Source organism: Panthera pardus, unplaced genomic scaffold (assembly GCF_024362965.1).
Source record: "Panthera pardus isolate Hobbes unplaced genomic scaffold, ASM2436296v1 HiC_scaffold_6, whole genome shotgun sequence".
In the NCBI taxonomy this organism is placed as follows: domain Eukaryota; kingdom Metazoa; phylum Chordata; class Mammalia; order Carnivora; family Felidae; genus Panthera; species Panthera pardus.
In genome coordinates, this window is record NW_026526991.1 from 125,514,151 (window position 1) to 125,531,082 (window position 16,932).

General features: G+C 36.9%; 1 protein-coding gene across 1 annotated transcript in view; it reads left to right on the plus strand.

The window, feature by feature from the left end:
• CUBN (cubilin) overlaps positions 1-16,932 on the plus strand; it is a 273,842-nt gene that overhangs the window by 158,535 nt on the left and 98,375 nt on the right. Inside the window, exons 36-39 of the mRNA XM_019460669.2 lie at positions 569-701; positions 9,558-9,763; positions 10,667-10,851; positions 12,525-12,717. Of these exons, the coding sequence (XP_019316214.2) occupies positions 569-701; positions 9,558-9,763; positions 10,667-10,851; positions 12,525-12,717 (717 nt within the window). The remainder of the gene's footprint in view (positions 1-568; positions 702-9,557; positions 9,764-10,666; positions 10,852-12,524; positions 12,718-16,932) is intronic.

Consider the following 16,932-nt stretch of genomic DNA (forward strand, 5'->3'; position numbering starts at 1 on the left):
CTGGGTATTGTCACTGGTGGCAGGATGGATGGTGGCATGGTGGGAGGAGGGGAGGGAGGAGTCACCGGTACTGGGTCTGTCGGCCAGGGATGTGCTGTTTGTCAGCTGCCAGCTTCCTGGTTATTGGCAGTTAAAAGCACAAAACACCTAGAAGGTGTGTGTGTGTGTGTGTGTGTGTGTGTGTGTGTGTGTTCTCTTGAGAGACAAAAGCTGGAACATTGCCTTCTTTTCAGGGCCAGTGTTGAAAATCATCCTGGCCAGAAACAGTGAGTGGTTGTGGAGTTAAAATAAGTCTTTTATTACGTGAAGTTATAGTTTGCAGCAAGAAATGGCTTTGAGAAGAGAAACGACAGAGATTCCTTCTGATCTACCATATCCTGTGGCTTATTTTCAGTCTTCATAATCTTTTCCTTATTGTATATGACATGGATTGTTTTTTCATTGGAAATGGAAATAGGATATCTTTTGATCCTGCTAACAGCTCCGGTAGAGTTATTTCTCCTTGTCCTTATGGTATCTTATATTCGATCTTCACTCTGGCACTCACTTTGTTTCTCTTTTCTTCCAGCTTGTGGTGGAACCTTCCACATGGCTGAAGGCATCTTCAACAGCCCTGGCTACCCGGAAGTTTATCCCTCTAACGTGGAATGTGTCTGGAACATTGTCAGTTCCCCTGGCAACCGGCTCCAGCTGTCTTTTATGTAAATCCCTTTTTTTTTTATGGTATATTGTTTCAGTGTGAATAAATCTGCAGGAAGGAAGCACGGTTACTAATAGAATGGACAACTAATAGCATGTGTCCAAGCAACTGTTAGAGAACATGGTGGGAACTTTAAGAAGACTGTTTCCAAATTTCCTCTGTTTAGTCATAGTTTGGGTTATAAACGGTATTAAAATTCTTGAGAATGGTTCTAGAACGCTGCCTAACATTATGAGAAAGATATGCCTAAACTCTTAGTGCACTAATTTGTGGAATGTTTATTTTCAGAGAACAGTAGCTGTATCTTTTTCTGAATCAGACACATTTAGAATCTTCCAGAGAAATACTAACCTTCTTTCTTCCAGCAGGAATCCCCATCACAATCAAGCCTTCCTTACCCCGTATACCATGTCTCTACCCCAATCCACCTTACCCTTCTACTCCATCCAGAAGAATAATTTTGGAAGTTTTTAGGAACTTAGTGGTTGGTTTGTACAATCACTGGCATGTTCCTCATTAAACTATGGATATGGAATTAATAGTAGGATCCTGCCACATTCAGAGTGGTCTTAGATTACATTAAATAACAATAATGTGCTTTTCCTAGAAGTGGATAGTGAAAAGCACATGGTAAGAGACATAAGACTTTTTCATCCATCAGTAGACAAGTACCTGTGACGCGCCAAACCAGTGGTAGACAAACACCACTTAACAAACACCGAGCGAAAAGATTTCAGTGTTTACATTGCCGCTTTAAATGAAAAGTTATTTGTTATATCATATTCCACATTATTGGGCATCATTTGGGATTGCTAATTCCGTTTTTGAAGAGAATAGAACAATTTCGCGTAGAGAGCAGAGGATTGTTCTGAGGACACCGGCCTGTTTATTCAAAAGTCTTGTCCCTTGTCCTCGAGGAGCCGTACTGCGCATCAAGAAAGGATTTAAATGAAAGAACAGTCCCATTTGTGGGCCATGTTCAGACATCTGAAGTTGCTTTCTTTCAGTCCATCAATCAGACAGTGCTCTTCAGGGAACAAGTGGCATTGTGTTAAAACAAAGACACCCGCTGAGTGCCTGAAAGGCAAAGCAAGGTTAAGCTGCCACATGGGAAAGACATTTTTGTTTGCTTTTGTCTTTGCTAAAAGCTCAAAGTTCTTTGGGGGGGGGGGTTCTCTCTCTCTCTAATTTTTACCTGATACATATGTCTTCCTTTCTTCAACAAATATGTGTAAGCCCCTACTGTGTGCTCACATAGTTAGCACATGTTACTCCCATGCCCAATGCTTTATATACAATGATGAATAAAACATGATTGTTGTTCTTGTGGTAAAGCCCAAAGTCCTTCCCATGGCTTACGAGGCCTCATAACTGCCAAATGAATGGGCTTCTTTTTTGGTCTTTTTCCTTTTAGTCTCTACCATACTCACATTATTGACTAATCTGACATTCCGTGGGTGCCAGGAATGGGCCAGGAAAGGGAATGTTTAAGATAGACATCCCATTTCTTGATGAGTTACTAATAAATTCAGGCCAAGAAGTTATTTATTTAAACCTAAAGAGATCCATTCCATCTACAGGACCACCGTTAAAGATGTCAAATGTCAAATGTGTAGCACAAGGTTGATGCATACCAGATGCTCAGCGCATGTTAAGTGATCTCACTCTGCCTTTTCTAAAATACCTTGTGTGGCATTTCACAGTTAAATAAGAAGGGCGATGCTGAGCTCTTTCTAGAAGATAGGAGATAAACACAAAATGCTGGTTCATCCACTTCACTAAATCCCAGTTATCATATAGGCAAATCTTAACGACTCAGCCTTTTCCTTTCTCATCCATAAGAAGTTAATTTTGGTTATTTTGTGTTACTTGCTTGAGTTTTCTTTGTAAAACAAATTTTGTAGAATGCAAGATGTTCCTCTTTATGTAGAGGATAATGAGAAGGGCTTTATGGCAAGGCCTGTGAGTTATTTCTGCCCTGGTCTAAACTGTATCCAGATGGGTGCTTGGAAACATTCCCTGGGGTTGTGTGAGAAGCATATGGAATACGTCAAGTTCAAAATCATGGGGTTTGGATTGTGGACCCTGTGGTGAAATTGAATAGGGAGAAAAACCGGAGAAATTATGGTTGAATCTGTAACGAAAAGGAGGAGGGAGAAATAGAATCTAAAAAGGAGTTTTTTTGTAAAACAGATATTTAAAGGAATTAACAGAAAATATATTTTATGCTTGCAGAGTACTTTTAGAAAGTGACTGATCTTGGTTCAAGAATCAAAATGGGATAATGAGAAACAGCGATTGTACTATTTTTGTTCCACATCATATTTTTACTAACAGATTTCAGCCAAAGTATTTGGAAAGAGGGTAGATTTGCTTATAAAATGTACCGGCCTAAAACAAAGACTTCCAAGAAAACAATAAGCTTTTTTAGAAGTTTAATTTGACTCTTATAGGCATCATCCTGCCATCATTTCTGACCAAATGTCTTTTCTGTAATTTGTCACTGATGGCACCAGTATGGCACTCAAACAGAAAAGACCTCCACTTAGTAATCTCCTGGACCGTTGGACCTTACTGAAATGTACACACCAGTCACCTGGGATCTTGCGAAAACCCACATTCTGGTTTAGTTGGTTGGTGGGTTCCGATTCTTCATTTCAGCAAGTTCTCAGGCAGTGCGGGTGCTGCTGGACCACAGATTGCCTTTAGTAGAAAGGTTTAGATTCAATTTCATGTAAACCGCCTGCTGAGGAAAATGATCTCTTTCTTCTCTTCTTACTTTCGGGGAAGCAAACCCAAAACCAAACAGTTTTAGCATATTTCACATTGTTGATGATATTATGGGTAATAACACCGAGCCTGAATTTAAGTGCTAAACATGGCAGTCATCCTAAAGATGGATTCAGAATGATTCCTTGCCAGAAATGATTGTGGATAGAAGCTTTGTATTACAAAGAATGAATTGTCAAGCAAGACAATGGGCCTAAGGGCAAATGTGGAGTTGGGTTAGCTTGATGTGGATTTTTCTTGATTTCTTCTGCTATTCAGTGACGGGTCATAGCTTGCTGCTAAAGCTGTGTCTAGAATATAGATACAGATGATCTATATTGTAGTACCTCACCTTGGTAGGATTGTGAGAGCGACAGCTTCACTGTTGGTCTGGCTAGAGACCTACCAATGCTAGCATCTGGCTTGAGAAGCAGTGGTAGAGCAAATCTGAGTTCTTTGTTCCAGCATCCTGGTAGCGAATGCTCACAGGTGTGCCTGATACACTGGTCCCATAGAAGGGCTTGAGGCGCCCAGAACCTCCAGGCTGGTTCTCTGTCACTCTAATCCATTAGCTGAGATAGAGTCCCAGGAGAACCCTCTACTTACCATCATGTGAAATCTTGTAACACAAAATGTTGAGTGTTGACTGAAAAGTACACACAGTAGAGAAGGAAGTTTTCTATTCTTGTGACTTTTTCCCCCCCTTTCTGGCAGTTTCTCCTCTATAGTCTTTCCAGGTTATTCTTTCTCCTTTTTATCTTGTCTTTCCTCTTCTCAGGAAAAACTCCTTCCAATTACTTCTGGAAAAAGAATAGTTTGCATACACTTTCTCTACAGTTTTTAACCGTTACTTTTTTTTCTTTAAAAATTAATTTTAAATAAATAAAATGTTGCAGGGTAGCAAAAGTCCCCCTTACTTACTCATCATGGAGTTACCCTGTATCTTGAATTGCATATGTATCACTTTCATGCGTGTTTTCATAATTTTATAGCTTTGTTTTTCTATATATACACTAAATTACATATGTATAATATGAGTAGCATGTATAAATCTCCATACACACTACATAGTATTGCTTTCTGTTTTATGTTTTATAGAAATGGAATCCTACTTGTTGACTGGACTGGAATTACACTGAATTTATACATTAATTTCCGGGAGTATCTTTATTGACTCTTCATATTCTTGAATTTGGAATATCTCTGCATTTATTGTGTTCTTCTTTTATGTTCTTTGTTAAACTTTCACATTTTTAAAAATAGAGCTCTTATCGCTAGACACCTTTTTTTGGCTGCTGCTACTGCAAAGGGAATCCAGTTAAAATTTACAGACATAACCTGGCCACTTTACCAAAAATAACACCTCATATTAATTTTTCCTCCTAGAATTGTTCACTACCTCATTATATGTCTACTTATTTATTATCTATCTCTCCTTCTTGAATAGAAGCTCCCAAAAGGGCGGAAAATTCTCTATGTTCTTCACCGTCCTACCCCACAATGTCTGGCAACATGGAAGACAGTAAAAATTGTTGAGTAGGTGTTAACTAAGTTGCAGTTTCTAAATTTTTTGTTGCTGGTATAAGGAATCCCTACCGATTTCTGTATGTCTTATCCAGCCACCATTGTATTCTCTAGAATAACACAGATTTTCTTCTTTCTTTTCTACTGCTATATATTTAGTGCCGAGAAGAGGACCTCACACATTAAGGTGCACAATAAGTATTTATCAGTGAATGAGCTCTCCTAAATATTAACTTATAGCTCTTCTTTTCCAATCCTTACAACCTTTCCCCCGTTTCCTTGTCTTGTCTCTCTGGAAAACACTGTAGTGTAATGAGGAACAAAGTGATGAGAGCAGGCTCCCTTGTGTTGTTTCTGATTCGAAGGAAATGCTTTGAAATTTTTACTTCTAAGTATATTTGCTGCAGGCATTGGTAGACGTTTGTCATCCCATTTGGAAAATTTCCTTCTATTCCTAATTTTCTGAGTATTTATGATGAGTGGGTGTTGAGTTTTATCCAATGTTTTCCTGCAATTGTCATGGGTTCTCTCTTAATATATTTTGCATCTATCTTTGTTAAGTGTGTGTGTGTGCATGTGTGTGTGTGTGTGTGTGTGTTTGTGTGGTGTGAATTTTCTTATAGACCTTCTAATCTTTTTAAAAAATTGTTTAAAGTTTTATTTATTTATTTATTTATTTATTTATTTATTTACTTACTTATTTTTAATGTTCACTTATTTTTGGGAGAGAAACAGAGCATGAGTGGAGGAGGGGCAGACAGAGAGGGAGACACAGAATCCGAAGTAGGCTGCAGACTCTGAGCTGTCAGCACAGAGCCCGACGTGGGGCTCGAACTCATAGACTGTGAGATCACGACCTGAGCTGAAGTCGGCCACTTAACCAACTGAACCACCCAGGTGCCCCTTATTTATTTATTTTTAGAGAGAGAGAGAGAGAGAGGGAGCGAATGAGCAGAGGCAAGGCAGAGAAAGGGAGAGAGAGAATCCCAAGCAGGCTCCATACTTTTGGTGCAGAGCCTGACACAGAGCTCGAACTCACAAACCATGAGATCATGACCTGAGCCGAAATCAAGAGTTGAACACTTAACCAACTGAGCCACCCAGGCACCCCTAGGTCTTCTAATCTTAAAGCATTATTAGTCCAACTTGATTAGATTTATATATTTTACAAACTGATGGATCCATGCTGCTTATATTTTATTTAGGATTTTTCATCTATATCGTTAAGTGAGGTTGACCTATACTTTTCTTTCTTTGGCTTCCCTTGACTGGTTTTGTTCTCAAGATTATACTAACCTTGAAATGCTGGAGACTCCTTTCTATGCGTTGTTACAGTTTGCCTAACATTGAGGTTGGGCTATTGATTTCACTGAAGCTTTGAAATTCCCCCAGAAAATCATCTGGGCACAGATTTCTGTTTTGTGTCATCTGTGGGCAACTTTAAATACTGATTTTTTTTTAGGTGTTTCTTTTTTTTATTTTTGTTTTTGTTTTTTTTTTTCTTCAGCTTATTGTGACATAAGATACGTTTACAATTCTGTGCAATCATCACTATCATCCTTTTCTGAGACTTTTCCATCATACTAAACAAACTCTATACTCCTTAAACATAACTCCCTGTCCCCAACCGTCAGTAAACTATTCTACTTCCTGAATCTACAAATTTCTCTATTCTAGTTTTCACATTTAAGTAGAATCATACATGTCCTTTTGTGTCTGGCTTATTTCACTGAGCATAATGTTTTTAGTGTTCATGTATGTTGCAGCATGTATCAAAATTTCATTCTGTTTCAAGGCTGAATCATCCAGTGTGTATATAAAATGTGATTTTATATATAGATAGATAAATGCATAGCTGTATCTTGTTTTGTTTATCAACATTTTATATATCAAATTATATATAACTATGTGTAATTTTATTTATATATAATATATATAATTATATAACTATATATAGCTTTGTTTGTCCAGTCATTTGTTTATACATTTTTGTTTATCCATTTTGTTTCTCCATTCATCTTCTGATGGACATTTGAGTTGTTTCCAGCTTTTGGCTATTGTGAATAATGCTTTTATAAATACTGATATACAAATGTTTGTTTCAGCCCGTGCTTTTAATTTCTTTGGGTATATACCTAAAAGTAGAATTTGGTACATACCTGAAAGTAGAATATGGTAATTCCATGCTTAACTTTTTGAAGAATCGCCAAATTGTTTTCTACAGTGGCTGCTCTATTTTACATTCCTACAATGCCTGAGAGTTCCAATTTCTCAACATCCTCATCACCATTTGTTATTTTCCATTTTTTAAATAATAGCCATCCTAATGGGGGTGAAGTGTTACCTTATTGTAGGCTCCCTTTGCATTTCTCTAATAACTAGTGACTGAGCATTTTTTTTAATGTTCTTATTGGCCATTCATAATATATCTTCTTTGGGGCACTGCATTTTCAGTTCTTTTGCTATTACTTGAGTTGTCTTTTTATTTTTGAGTTGTAAGAGATCTTTTATATTCAGGATACTAGTATGCTCTTGCATTTTTTATTTCTCTTGGGTAAATATCTTGGAGAGGAAGTTCCAGGGCATTAACTGGATGTATATTTAGTATTACAAGAAACTGCCACATAATTATTCAGAGTGGTTCTATCACTATACATTCCCACCAGAAACACATGAGACTTCGGGTTGCTGTATATGCTTGCCAAACATTTGATCTTGTCAGTCTTTTCTAGTTTAGCCATTCTGAAGGGTATAAAATGATAGCTTACTGTGATAGTTAATTTACACTGTTCTGGTGACTAATGACATCAAATATTTTGGACATTCTCATTGGCTATTCACTCAACTTTTGTTGAAGTGTCTGTTCAAATCTCTTGTCATTTTTAACTTGGTGATTTGTTTTTTTCATGTTTTTTTTTTTTGGTAGGAATTCCTTTTATATTCCAGAGATGAGTCCCTTGTTAGATATATGTTTTGTAATGATCTCTTCTTCCCCCTACACAGTCTGTAACCTGCCTATTCATTTTCTTTGTCATGTCTTTAATGAGAAATTTTAATTTTTGATGAAGTCAAATTATTAATTTTTTAAATCCTATGGTTAATGCCTTTTGCATTATATCTAAGGAATATATGCCTTCCCCAAGGTTGTAAAGATATTCTCTGTTTTATTCTAGGAGCCTTATGGTTCTAGCTTTTATGTGTATATCTAGGAGGAATATTAAATTATTTTCTGTGTGTGGAGAGAAGTAGAGGTTGAGGATTTTTTGTCTTTTCTTCCCTCTATAAGGATATTCAGTAATTGAAACACCACGTGTTAAAATGACTTTCTTTTCCCCATTGAATTATGTTGGCAGCGTGGATTGGGCTGTATTGGTGAGTTCTTCTCTGGACTTTCTCTTTTGTTCCATTCAACTCTTTGTCTACCCTTGCACTAATACCGCACTATCTTGATTTTTAACAATTTTTTAAAGTGTATTTATTTTGAGAGAGAGAGCGAGAGAGAGAGAGAGAGAGAGAGAAATGAGCATCAGCAGGGTAGGGGCAGAGAGGAGAGACAGAATCCCAAACAAACTCTGTGCCATCAGTGCAGAGCCCAAACGCATGGCTCAAACTCATGAACTGTGAGATCATGCCCTGAGCCGAGATCAAGAGTTGGGTGCTTAACTGACTGCACCCCACAGGCGCCCCTCACACCGTCTTGATTATGTCCAAGTTTATAAAGCACTAAAGCTACATTCTGAAAGCATTCATTTAACACTTACATGTTCCAGACTCTATATGTTATCTGTGGCAATCATTGAGTAGATGTTGTTTCCTGTCTTTCATTCTCCCATGTCATCATAACTGCAGATTATAATACAAGTTGAATAGGCCGCATTTCCGAACTCTAGCCTCTATTGTTACAAATCCCATATTTCGCCTACCTCTTCAGAAATTAAGTACAGATGCCTTTGTCACTTAAGCTCTGGCAAAATTAGCCCATGATACTGCTTCAGCTGTGTCTCCTAATGTTTTCTTAAAAGTACTCAATGTTCTAACCAAACTAGAACTCTCACAGATTTCTAAATAAGCCTCACCCTTTTTCTGTGTATGTGCTCTTATCGACATGCGTTTTGTGCTCACCATTTCTGTACCTTAAGTCCAGCTAATGTTTATATTTCCATCTCAGAAACAATCTCTCTGTTAAGCTGTGACTGAGCCTCACAATCCGATGTGAGGCGTCTGCCTCCGAATCTTCGAACGCTTCTAGCTCCGAGGGCACTTTATGATATTCTACCTTATAATGTGTCTTGTCCTGTATTCCTGCCCAATCTTTCCCCCTAGAAAGAAAAGTCCTTGAAGGCCGTGTATTAATCCTTGCATCTCTGCAACAGGCATTTCAGCAAATTTGGGGAAAAGAAATTTTTGGAGTTGGCTCAAAGATAACGTGATTAAAGTTAAAGTTTTATAAAGAACAGTTATAAAGAAACCAGCAGGTGTTTCGGGATAATCTCAAAGCTTATTCTATCAATTTAATCCTCCAAAACTCTCTCTCTCTCTCTCTCTCTCTCTCTTTTCAAATTAGAACTTTCCAGTTGGAGGATTCTCAGGACTGTAACAGGGATTTTGTGGAGATCCGCGAAGGAAACGCCACTGGTACTTTGGTGGGGCGATATTGTGGAAATGTCCTCCCCCTCAATTATTCATCCATTGTTGGGCACAGACTGTGGATCCGATTTGTCTCCGATGGCTCAGGCAGTGGCATAGGCTTCCAAGCCACATTTACTAACAGTAAGTTGCTTCTCTTTTATCGATGGTTTCCAGAGAACATCCTACAAACTAGAAAGGATAACAAATTTTTTGGTAATGCAGTAAGTGAAGAATCCTGAACTCTATTCTCCTAGATTTGTTGTATTTGTGGAATTACTTCATTTTAAACTATATTACAAAAACTAAATTACATGTGCATGGCCCACCAGGAGCAAGGGAGAGTGGCTCTAGTAATCGTTTTAAGCTCGTTTCTACCTAATGTTATATTAAACTTTTTACATGATATTTTGTTAGAACCTTCTAACGTATTTAGTTCAGGTTGAGCATATTGATACCAAGGGTATTTCGTTTGAAGTCACAAACTCTCTATTCTTCAAATTCAAAACACTGAGTATATTTTAGGATTGAATTAAGTGCTCAGATATTATAACAACAGGATTTTCTTCTAATAGAATATAATGTTAATATTTTTATTTTCTAACTTGACTTTTCCATAATTAGCTGTTTTTCACGGCATTCCAATATGCCTGTTTCTCTTGCCAAAAATTTGAAAACATGTCCCATTCTTTTGTAAAAAGGAAAATAGGTAAACAAAATAGAGAATGAGCCTGGTAATACCCCTTCACTTGTCATCAGGTCTCCTGGGGTCTGGGAACCCCTTTTCACATGAGAAGTTATCTCCTCTTTTCACACCATGCCACCTTCTTAGGAGATGAAATTCCATTCGCAAAATCACTGTTCTCCAAGGAATTAGTAGATAGTACAGAAATCAAAAGGGAAGCAATATTTCTTCCAGTGTTCAGAATAGAAATCACAGCCAATTAAAAGTCCATCCTTTTCAACACCCCTTGCCTTTTGTTTCTTTCATTTGATTAAAGAGATATTCTAAGTACTTCTGATTTACTGCTCTGTTTTCCCTCCTAGTATTTGGCAATGATAATATTGTGGGAACTCATGGGAAAGTCGCCTCTCCCTTATGGCCTGGACATTACCCCCACAACTCTGATTACCAATGGATAGTAAATGTGGATGCGTCTCAAGCTATCCATGGTAGAATCTTGGAGATAGACATTGAAGCAACTCAAAACTGCTATTATGACAAATTAAGGGTGAGTATCCAAGGGCAATCAGTGTTAGTAAATTTTGGTGAATTTCTATTTGCAAAAACAAATCAAGTTGATGTCAGTTGAAGCATTTGTAAATCACATGGGGTGGCCTCCCTGGATCATGATTACCTCTTCTAGATTACCTATGAAAAGGTAATTCTGTCATTATATTCATTATCTTTGGATTCTCTAAGTTTTATTTTTAGCATTATTGTAATTTACCTCTTGGGCTTTGTCTATGTGTATATGTATATCTTAGTTAAGTATTCTCTCTCATATCTCATTTTCTTGTGTATTCTTATGTTAGAGTGTTAAAAGTTTGAAGGATCATTTTTAAATAAATAAATATAAAATTGTGGTGGTTATTGCCATCCAGATTTTGGTTACTGCATCAGTTTCAAAAACACGGTCACATTCTTTTTTCTTTTTTTAGCTTTATTCAGGTATATTCGACAAATAAATATTGGGTATATTTAAGATGTACAACTTGATATTGTAACCTATGTACACATTGTGAAATAATTGTTACAGTCAAGCTAATTAATACTTGTATCACCTTGCATGGTTATCATTTGGATTTTGTGTGCGTATATGTCTGTGTGTGTGAAAGAATATTTAAGATGTACCCTCTTAGCAAATGTCAAGTATATAATACAGAAACAGTACGATATATTTCAGTATTAACTGTAGTCACATTGCTGCACATTAGATCTCCAGAATTATTCATCTTGCATAACTGAAACTTTGTAACCTTTGACCAACATTTCCCCATTTCCCTCTCTCCCCAGCCCCTGAGAACCATCAGTCTACTTTCTCCTTCTGTGAGTTTAACTATGTTATCAGATTCTCAAAGGCCAGGATTCCATTTTATTCATCTTGGGTCTGCAGGGCCTCACCTAGAGTTCAGTACCTAAAGGTGCTTCGGATGTGTGGAAATCATTATTACATAGTTTGAAAAACAGCTTATCTCATAGCTTCGGCAGAGAAATTTATAACAATTTCAATGAACTTGTTCCAAATTATTTACAAAATGAAGTAAAGGATAGGAAATACGGTTGGATGGCATTTTTCCACATGTGCCGAAAAAAACAATGTGCTCCGTGCTATGTGTTTGTAACTATAAAAATATGTCTCTAAATAGGTAACTTCATATTTTCAACCAAATGAAAAAAAAAATTGATTTGAATGTGTGTTGAGCCCTCGCAAGCTGTCACTCTTTTGTTGTCATTAATGCTGCTTTCCGACACCTGTCTGTTTAAACCTTTCCTTCTTCTTGTTGCTTTTTCTGTTACTTTCTAATTCCTTCCTTTGAGGCCCCAAAGCACATTCAATAAATTCTATTGTCGTACAACTATCTTGATTCCTAATTTTCCACCCCTAAATTTTACTGTAGATCAAATAATGAGCTATATTGCATACAGCTTATGAATTCATATAATTCTGCAGCAAAGATGAAATTATTTTAAAACACTTAAAATGTTTTGCAGTCATATTTTATATTTAATGGTGCTTTCTATTTCAACTGACATAGGGTGTTTACTTGTTTATTTTTTTCATTATGATGAAATTATAATAACAAGGCAACCTTTTAGTTTTCTTTTTTATGAAGAAAAATAGAGGTAATTACTTGAATTCAGTGCTGTATTATCTTTTTTTTTTTTTTTTTTTACATGCAGATTTACGATGGGCTTGGTGTTCATTCCCGCCTAATTGGAACTTACTGTGGTACCCAGACCAAATCTTTTAGCTCCTCTAGAAATTCCTTGACATTTCAGTTTTCTTCTGACTCTTCAATCTCAGGGAAAGGATTCCTTCTGGAGTGGTTTGCAATGAATGTCTCTGTTGGACCTTCCCCTACGATTGCTCCAGGTACGTATTACCAAACGGTAATAAATAAAATTCTGTTTTTGGGTTTCACTGCATGGGCCTTCCCATAATAGGTTTCAAAGGGCCTTCCCTTAATAGGTGGCAAATATGTAAATTACTAAGAATAAGTGCAGCCCTAAAACCCTCCATATATATCAGGTGTTCTTTTAATTTCATAAATACGGCCTTTTGTAAAAACTGTACATTTGTGGTTTTTTTATATTTTTCCCATTATATTTTTTATATTAATTAGGGGTTTGATATCCATGAGGCATTCTACTTATAACTTCTAGAGACTCCTTTAGAGATCTCTGAAAATTTGATTTGTAAATGCTCTGCATGCACACACACACACACACACACACACACAATATTATGGGTCAACTAGAAGACAGAAGTAACTGTTTTTCCTCTAGATTTCACTTTTTTTAAGTTTTTAAAAAAATGTTTATTTTCATTTTTGAGAGAGTGAGTGAGTGGGGGAGGGGCAGAGAGATTTGAAGCAGGCTCTGTGCTGAAAGCAGAGGGCCCGATTCAGGGCTGGAACTCACAAACCATGAGATCATGACCTGAGCTAAGGTGGGAAGCTCAACCAATTGAGCCACCCAGGCACCCCTTTTCTAGATTTCATTTTAAATGTGCCTTCAGAAATGCTTCACTTTCTCCTTAGTTGGTCATAAACCTTCATGTTTTAAGGTAAAATTAGCCTAATTGTTAAACTTTTATTTGACTATGTTTAAGACATCCTTAATTCCCTTGGTAAGCAGTGTTTGGGGAGACTGATTTTTCCTTAAAATTTTATTTAAACAATTTTGAATGGCTTTTATGGGTTGTCATAGAAGTCTGACAGCCCAGTTTGGGGGATATTGCCAACCTTGGTATACAGTTGACCCTTGAACAACACAAGTTTGAAATGAAGGCGATTGAAAAAATCTTATATGAGAATTTTTTCGATAAACACAGTTCAATACTGTAAATGTGTTTTCTTTTCCTTATTTAAAAAATTTTTTTTTTAACATTTACTTATTTTTGAGAGAAAGAGAAAGAGATAGTGTGAGCTGGTGAGGAGCAGAGAGAGAGGGAGACACAGCATCTGGAGCAGGCTCCAGGCTCTGAGCTGTCAGCACAGAGCCGGATGTGGGGCTTGAACTTGCGAACCATGAGATCATGACCTGAGCTGAAGTCAGACGCTTAACCGAATGAGCCACCCAGGCCCCCCTCTTTTCCTTACAATTTTCTCAGCATTTTCTTTTCTCTAGCTAGCTTACTTTATTATAAGACTATAGCATGTAATACATGTAACATACAAAATATGTGTTAATTGACTGTTATCTGTAAGACTTCTGGTCAATGGTAGACGATTAGTAATAAAGTTCTGGGGGAGTCAAAAGTTACATGGATTTTGGGGGAACCTGCTGGCTCAGTCAGTAGAGCATGAGGCTCTTAATCACAGTGTCATGAGCTTGAGCCTATGCTGGGCACATGGGCTACTTAAAGTCATGTGGAATTTTTACTGTGTTGGGGGTTGGCACCCCTAAGCCCTGCACTGCTCAAGGATCAGCTGTACTTGATTGAGACACATTATCATAGGTTCTCATTGAAGAATATTCAAACTTTGAACTTGTTCTAAGACTAAATATATCCTAAAAGATTAGAGTCTATTTGCTTCTAACTTCTTGGGAATTTGTATTGGCAGAGGTAACTGATTAATGTATCATTCATACTTGTTTTCATTTAATGCACCTAGAGTATTCTGTTCTGAGATGTTTTTTTCCACCCCCCCTTACAAGATGTTTCCATAAAATTGAATATGAATCTCTTTCTTAAAATATTAATCTACTTATCTAAGAGCAAAGAACCATCAGCAAGATTGCCAAATGCAGTTTGAAGCTATCCATTTAATTCTGGATAGCTCTTCTAAGTAAACTTGAATTAAGCTTTTTTTATAGCCACGAATCTCAAGTTAGAGAAAGAACCACTTACTCATGGAAAATATTATATCAACAAATATAATTTAGTACTCAAAAATGACAAATTTTCTTCTCATACTTAAGCTCTGTAATTAGATGAGTTAAGTGGATGAGTGATTATATCATAAATTTCATTTTCCTTGAGAACAAGGGAAGGTGAAAGTAAGAAGATAAGAGAATTTTATAATTTACTAGTTACCTAGATGATAGGGGGGCATCGCATTCTGAAAGATTCATTAAAACTAAAAAAAATGTAAAAAGCTTAACATTTTAAAATATATATTGCACATTGTACCATCAGCATTTCTTACACATGCATATGTTTAGTTTAATTCAATAAATATTTATTGAGGATTTGCTATAGATACACCGAGACAATTAAGTAAAGGGACAAAGATCTGATCTCAACTCTCCAGGAGCTTAAAAATACTTGGGAAAGACAAAGTATTCATATGTCAGTTAAATAACAATTTAGTAATTAAATTATTTAGTGACAAAGCATGTGGTACAGGCAGAAGAAAAGAAAGCAAAGGAAACTGAGCTTAATGTGGATGAGGATCATTTGAAGGAAATTAAACACATCGACTAGAAGGTTAGTCAGCATATCAGTCAGGACACAATCAGTTATGCTGCGATAGCAAACAATTCCAAACTCTGAGTTGGTGAAAAATCATAAAGTTTCTTTCTGGTTTGTGTTACATATTCTTCTTGGATTAACTAAGTGCCTTGTCATCAGTATCACTGCATAGCCCAGGCTGTTGGAGCTGACATTGTTTGGGACATTGACTGTGATCATGGCCAGAGGAAGGAGAGCTCTGGCATGTCTCAGTACAAAAGTGCTCAGCTTAAAAGTGACAAAATTATTTTGCTCATAATTCATTGGCTCAAACTGGTCAAATGACCTCACTCAACCACAAAAGGATCAGGAATTGCAATGTCAGCATGTGTTTATAAATGAGGGAAAATGAATATTTGACCAAAAAGAATAATGACCCCAAGTCGGTTAGTTTGATAACTGCCTTTTATAAATTCAAGGTAAGAAATATTTTACATAAAGGAAAATCTTAACATTTGAAGACCCTGAGTAATATTAAAGTCTTCCACTTGAAAATTTCTTTCATTTGTCTCTTTTTTTCTTTACTTCTGTAGCCTGTGTAGAAATAGGACACAAGAATTAGGACCTAGTCCCATAAAAGTTTGCACTCACTTCCTGGTGATCCTAGTGAGATTCAAACATGTACTGGTATAAAAGTCAGAAACCTCTGGAATGATGGGGTGAGGACCTCTGAAAAAGCATTCCTGCAGGAAAACAATGAGAACATTGTCAAAATTGTCAAGATCAGCTTTTGAGAACCCTGGAAATTCATCAAAGCTCGCAACAATCTAAAGAGCGTTTATTCAAGAATGATGGCTGAATCTCAGAAAAATAGTCAGCTTTCTGGCATCTTAATTCTCCCTATTTCCATCTCTCCCTTTGCCTCAGCTTTACAGTTGCCTCGCAGAATCCTCAACTATAGTAGCTGCAAAACCAGTAGTTGAGTGACTACTGGAAGGAGTAGAACAGGTTGAGAGCTACAGAAAACCTCCTATTCCTAAGGAATTACCATTATTTGACCTATCTGGCAGCTTCCTAGGAAAGCTCCATTCTCAGGACTTGTCTTCATTTGACCTGCCTCAGCGGTTGTTCTGTGCCCATAGCCCTATCCCCAGGGTGTTTGTAGAAAACAGTCAGTGGTGACTGTTTAACATCACAGTTATATGTGGCAGTAATACCAGGTGCAGCTAACAAGAGGGTGAATAAAACTGTAAAAGGAAAATCCTGGGGAATGAGATACCCATAGGGAGCTTTGGAAAACTCTGACATATTTCTGGAAGTTTAGAAAGCCACACACAGGTGCAGGACTGTGCACATGTCCAAGAGAGGACGTGAGGGCCCTGATCTCTCAACTCTATGTGATCTTGAGGGTCTGTGTAAGCAGGAAGTGAAGACTGAGGCAGAGTTGTAAACTGCCTACTAGAGCTTTATAGGCATATCCCAACACATGTAGACTTTAAGTTAGCTATTATAAATGTGTTGAAAACTTAAAAGGAACCATGTCTAAAGAATTGAAAGAAAATATGGGAATAATATATCACCAAACAGAGACTATCAATAAAGTGATAGAAATTATGAAAAGAAAAAAACCAACTAGAAATGTTAGAATTGAAAAGTATAATAATTGAAATTCTCTGGATGGGCTCAATTACA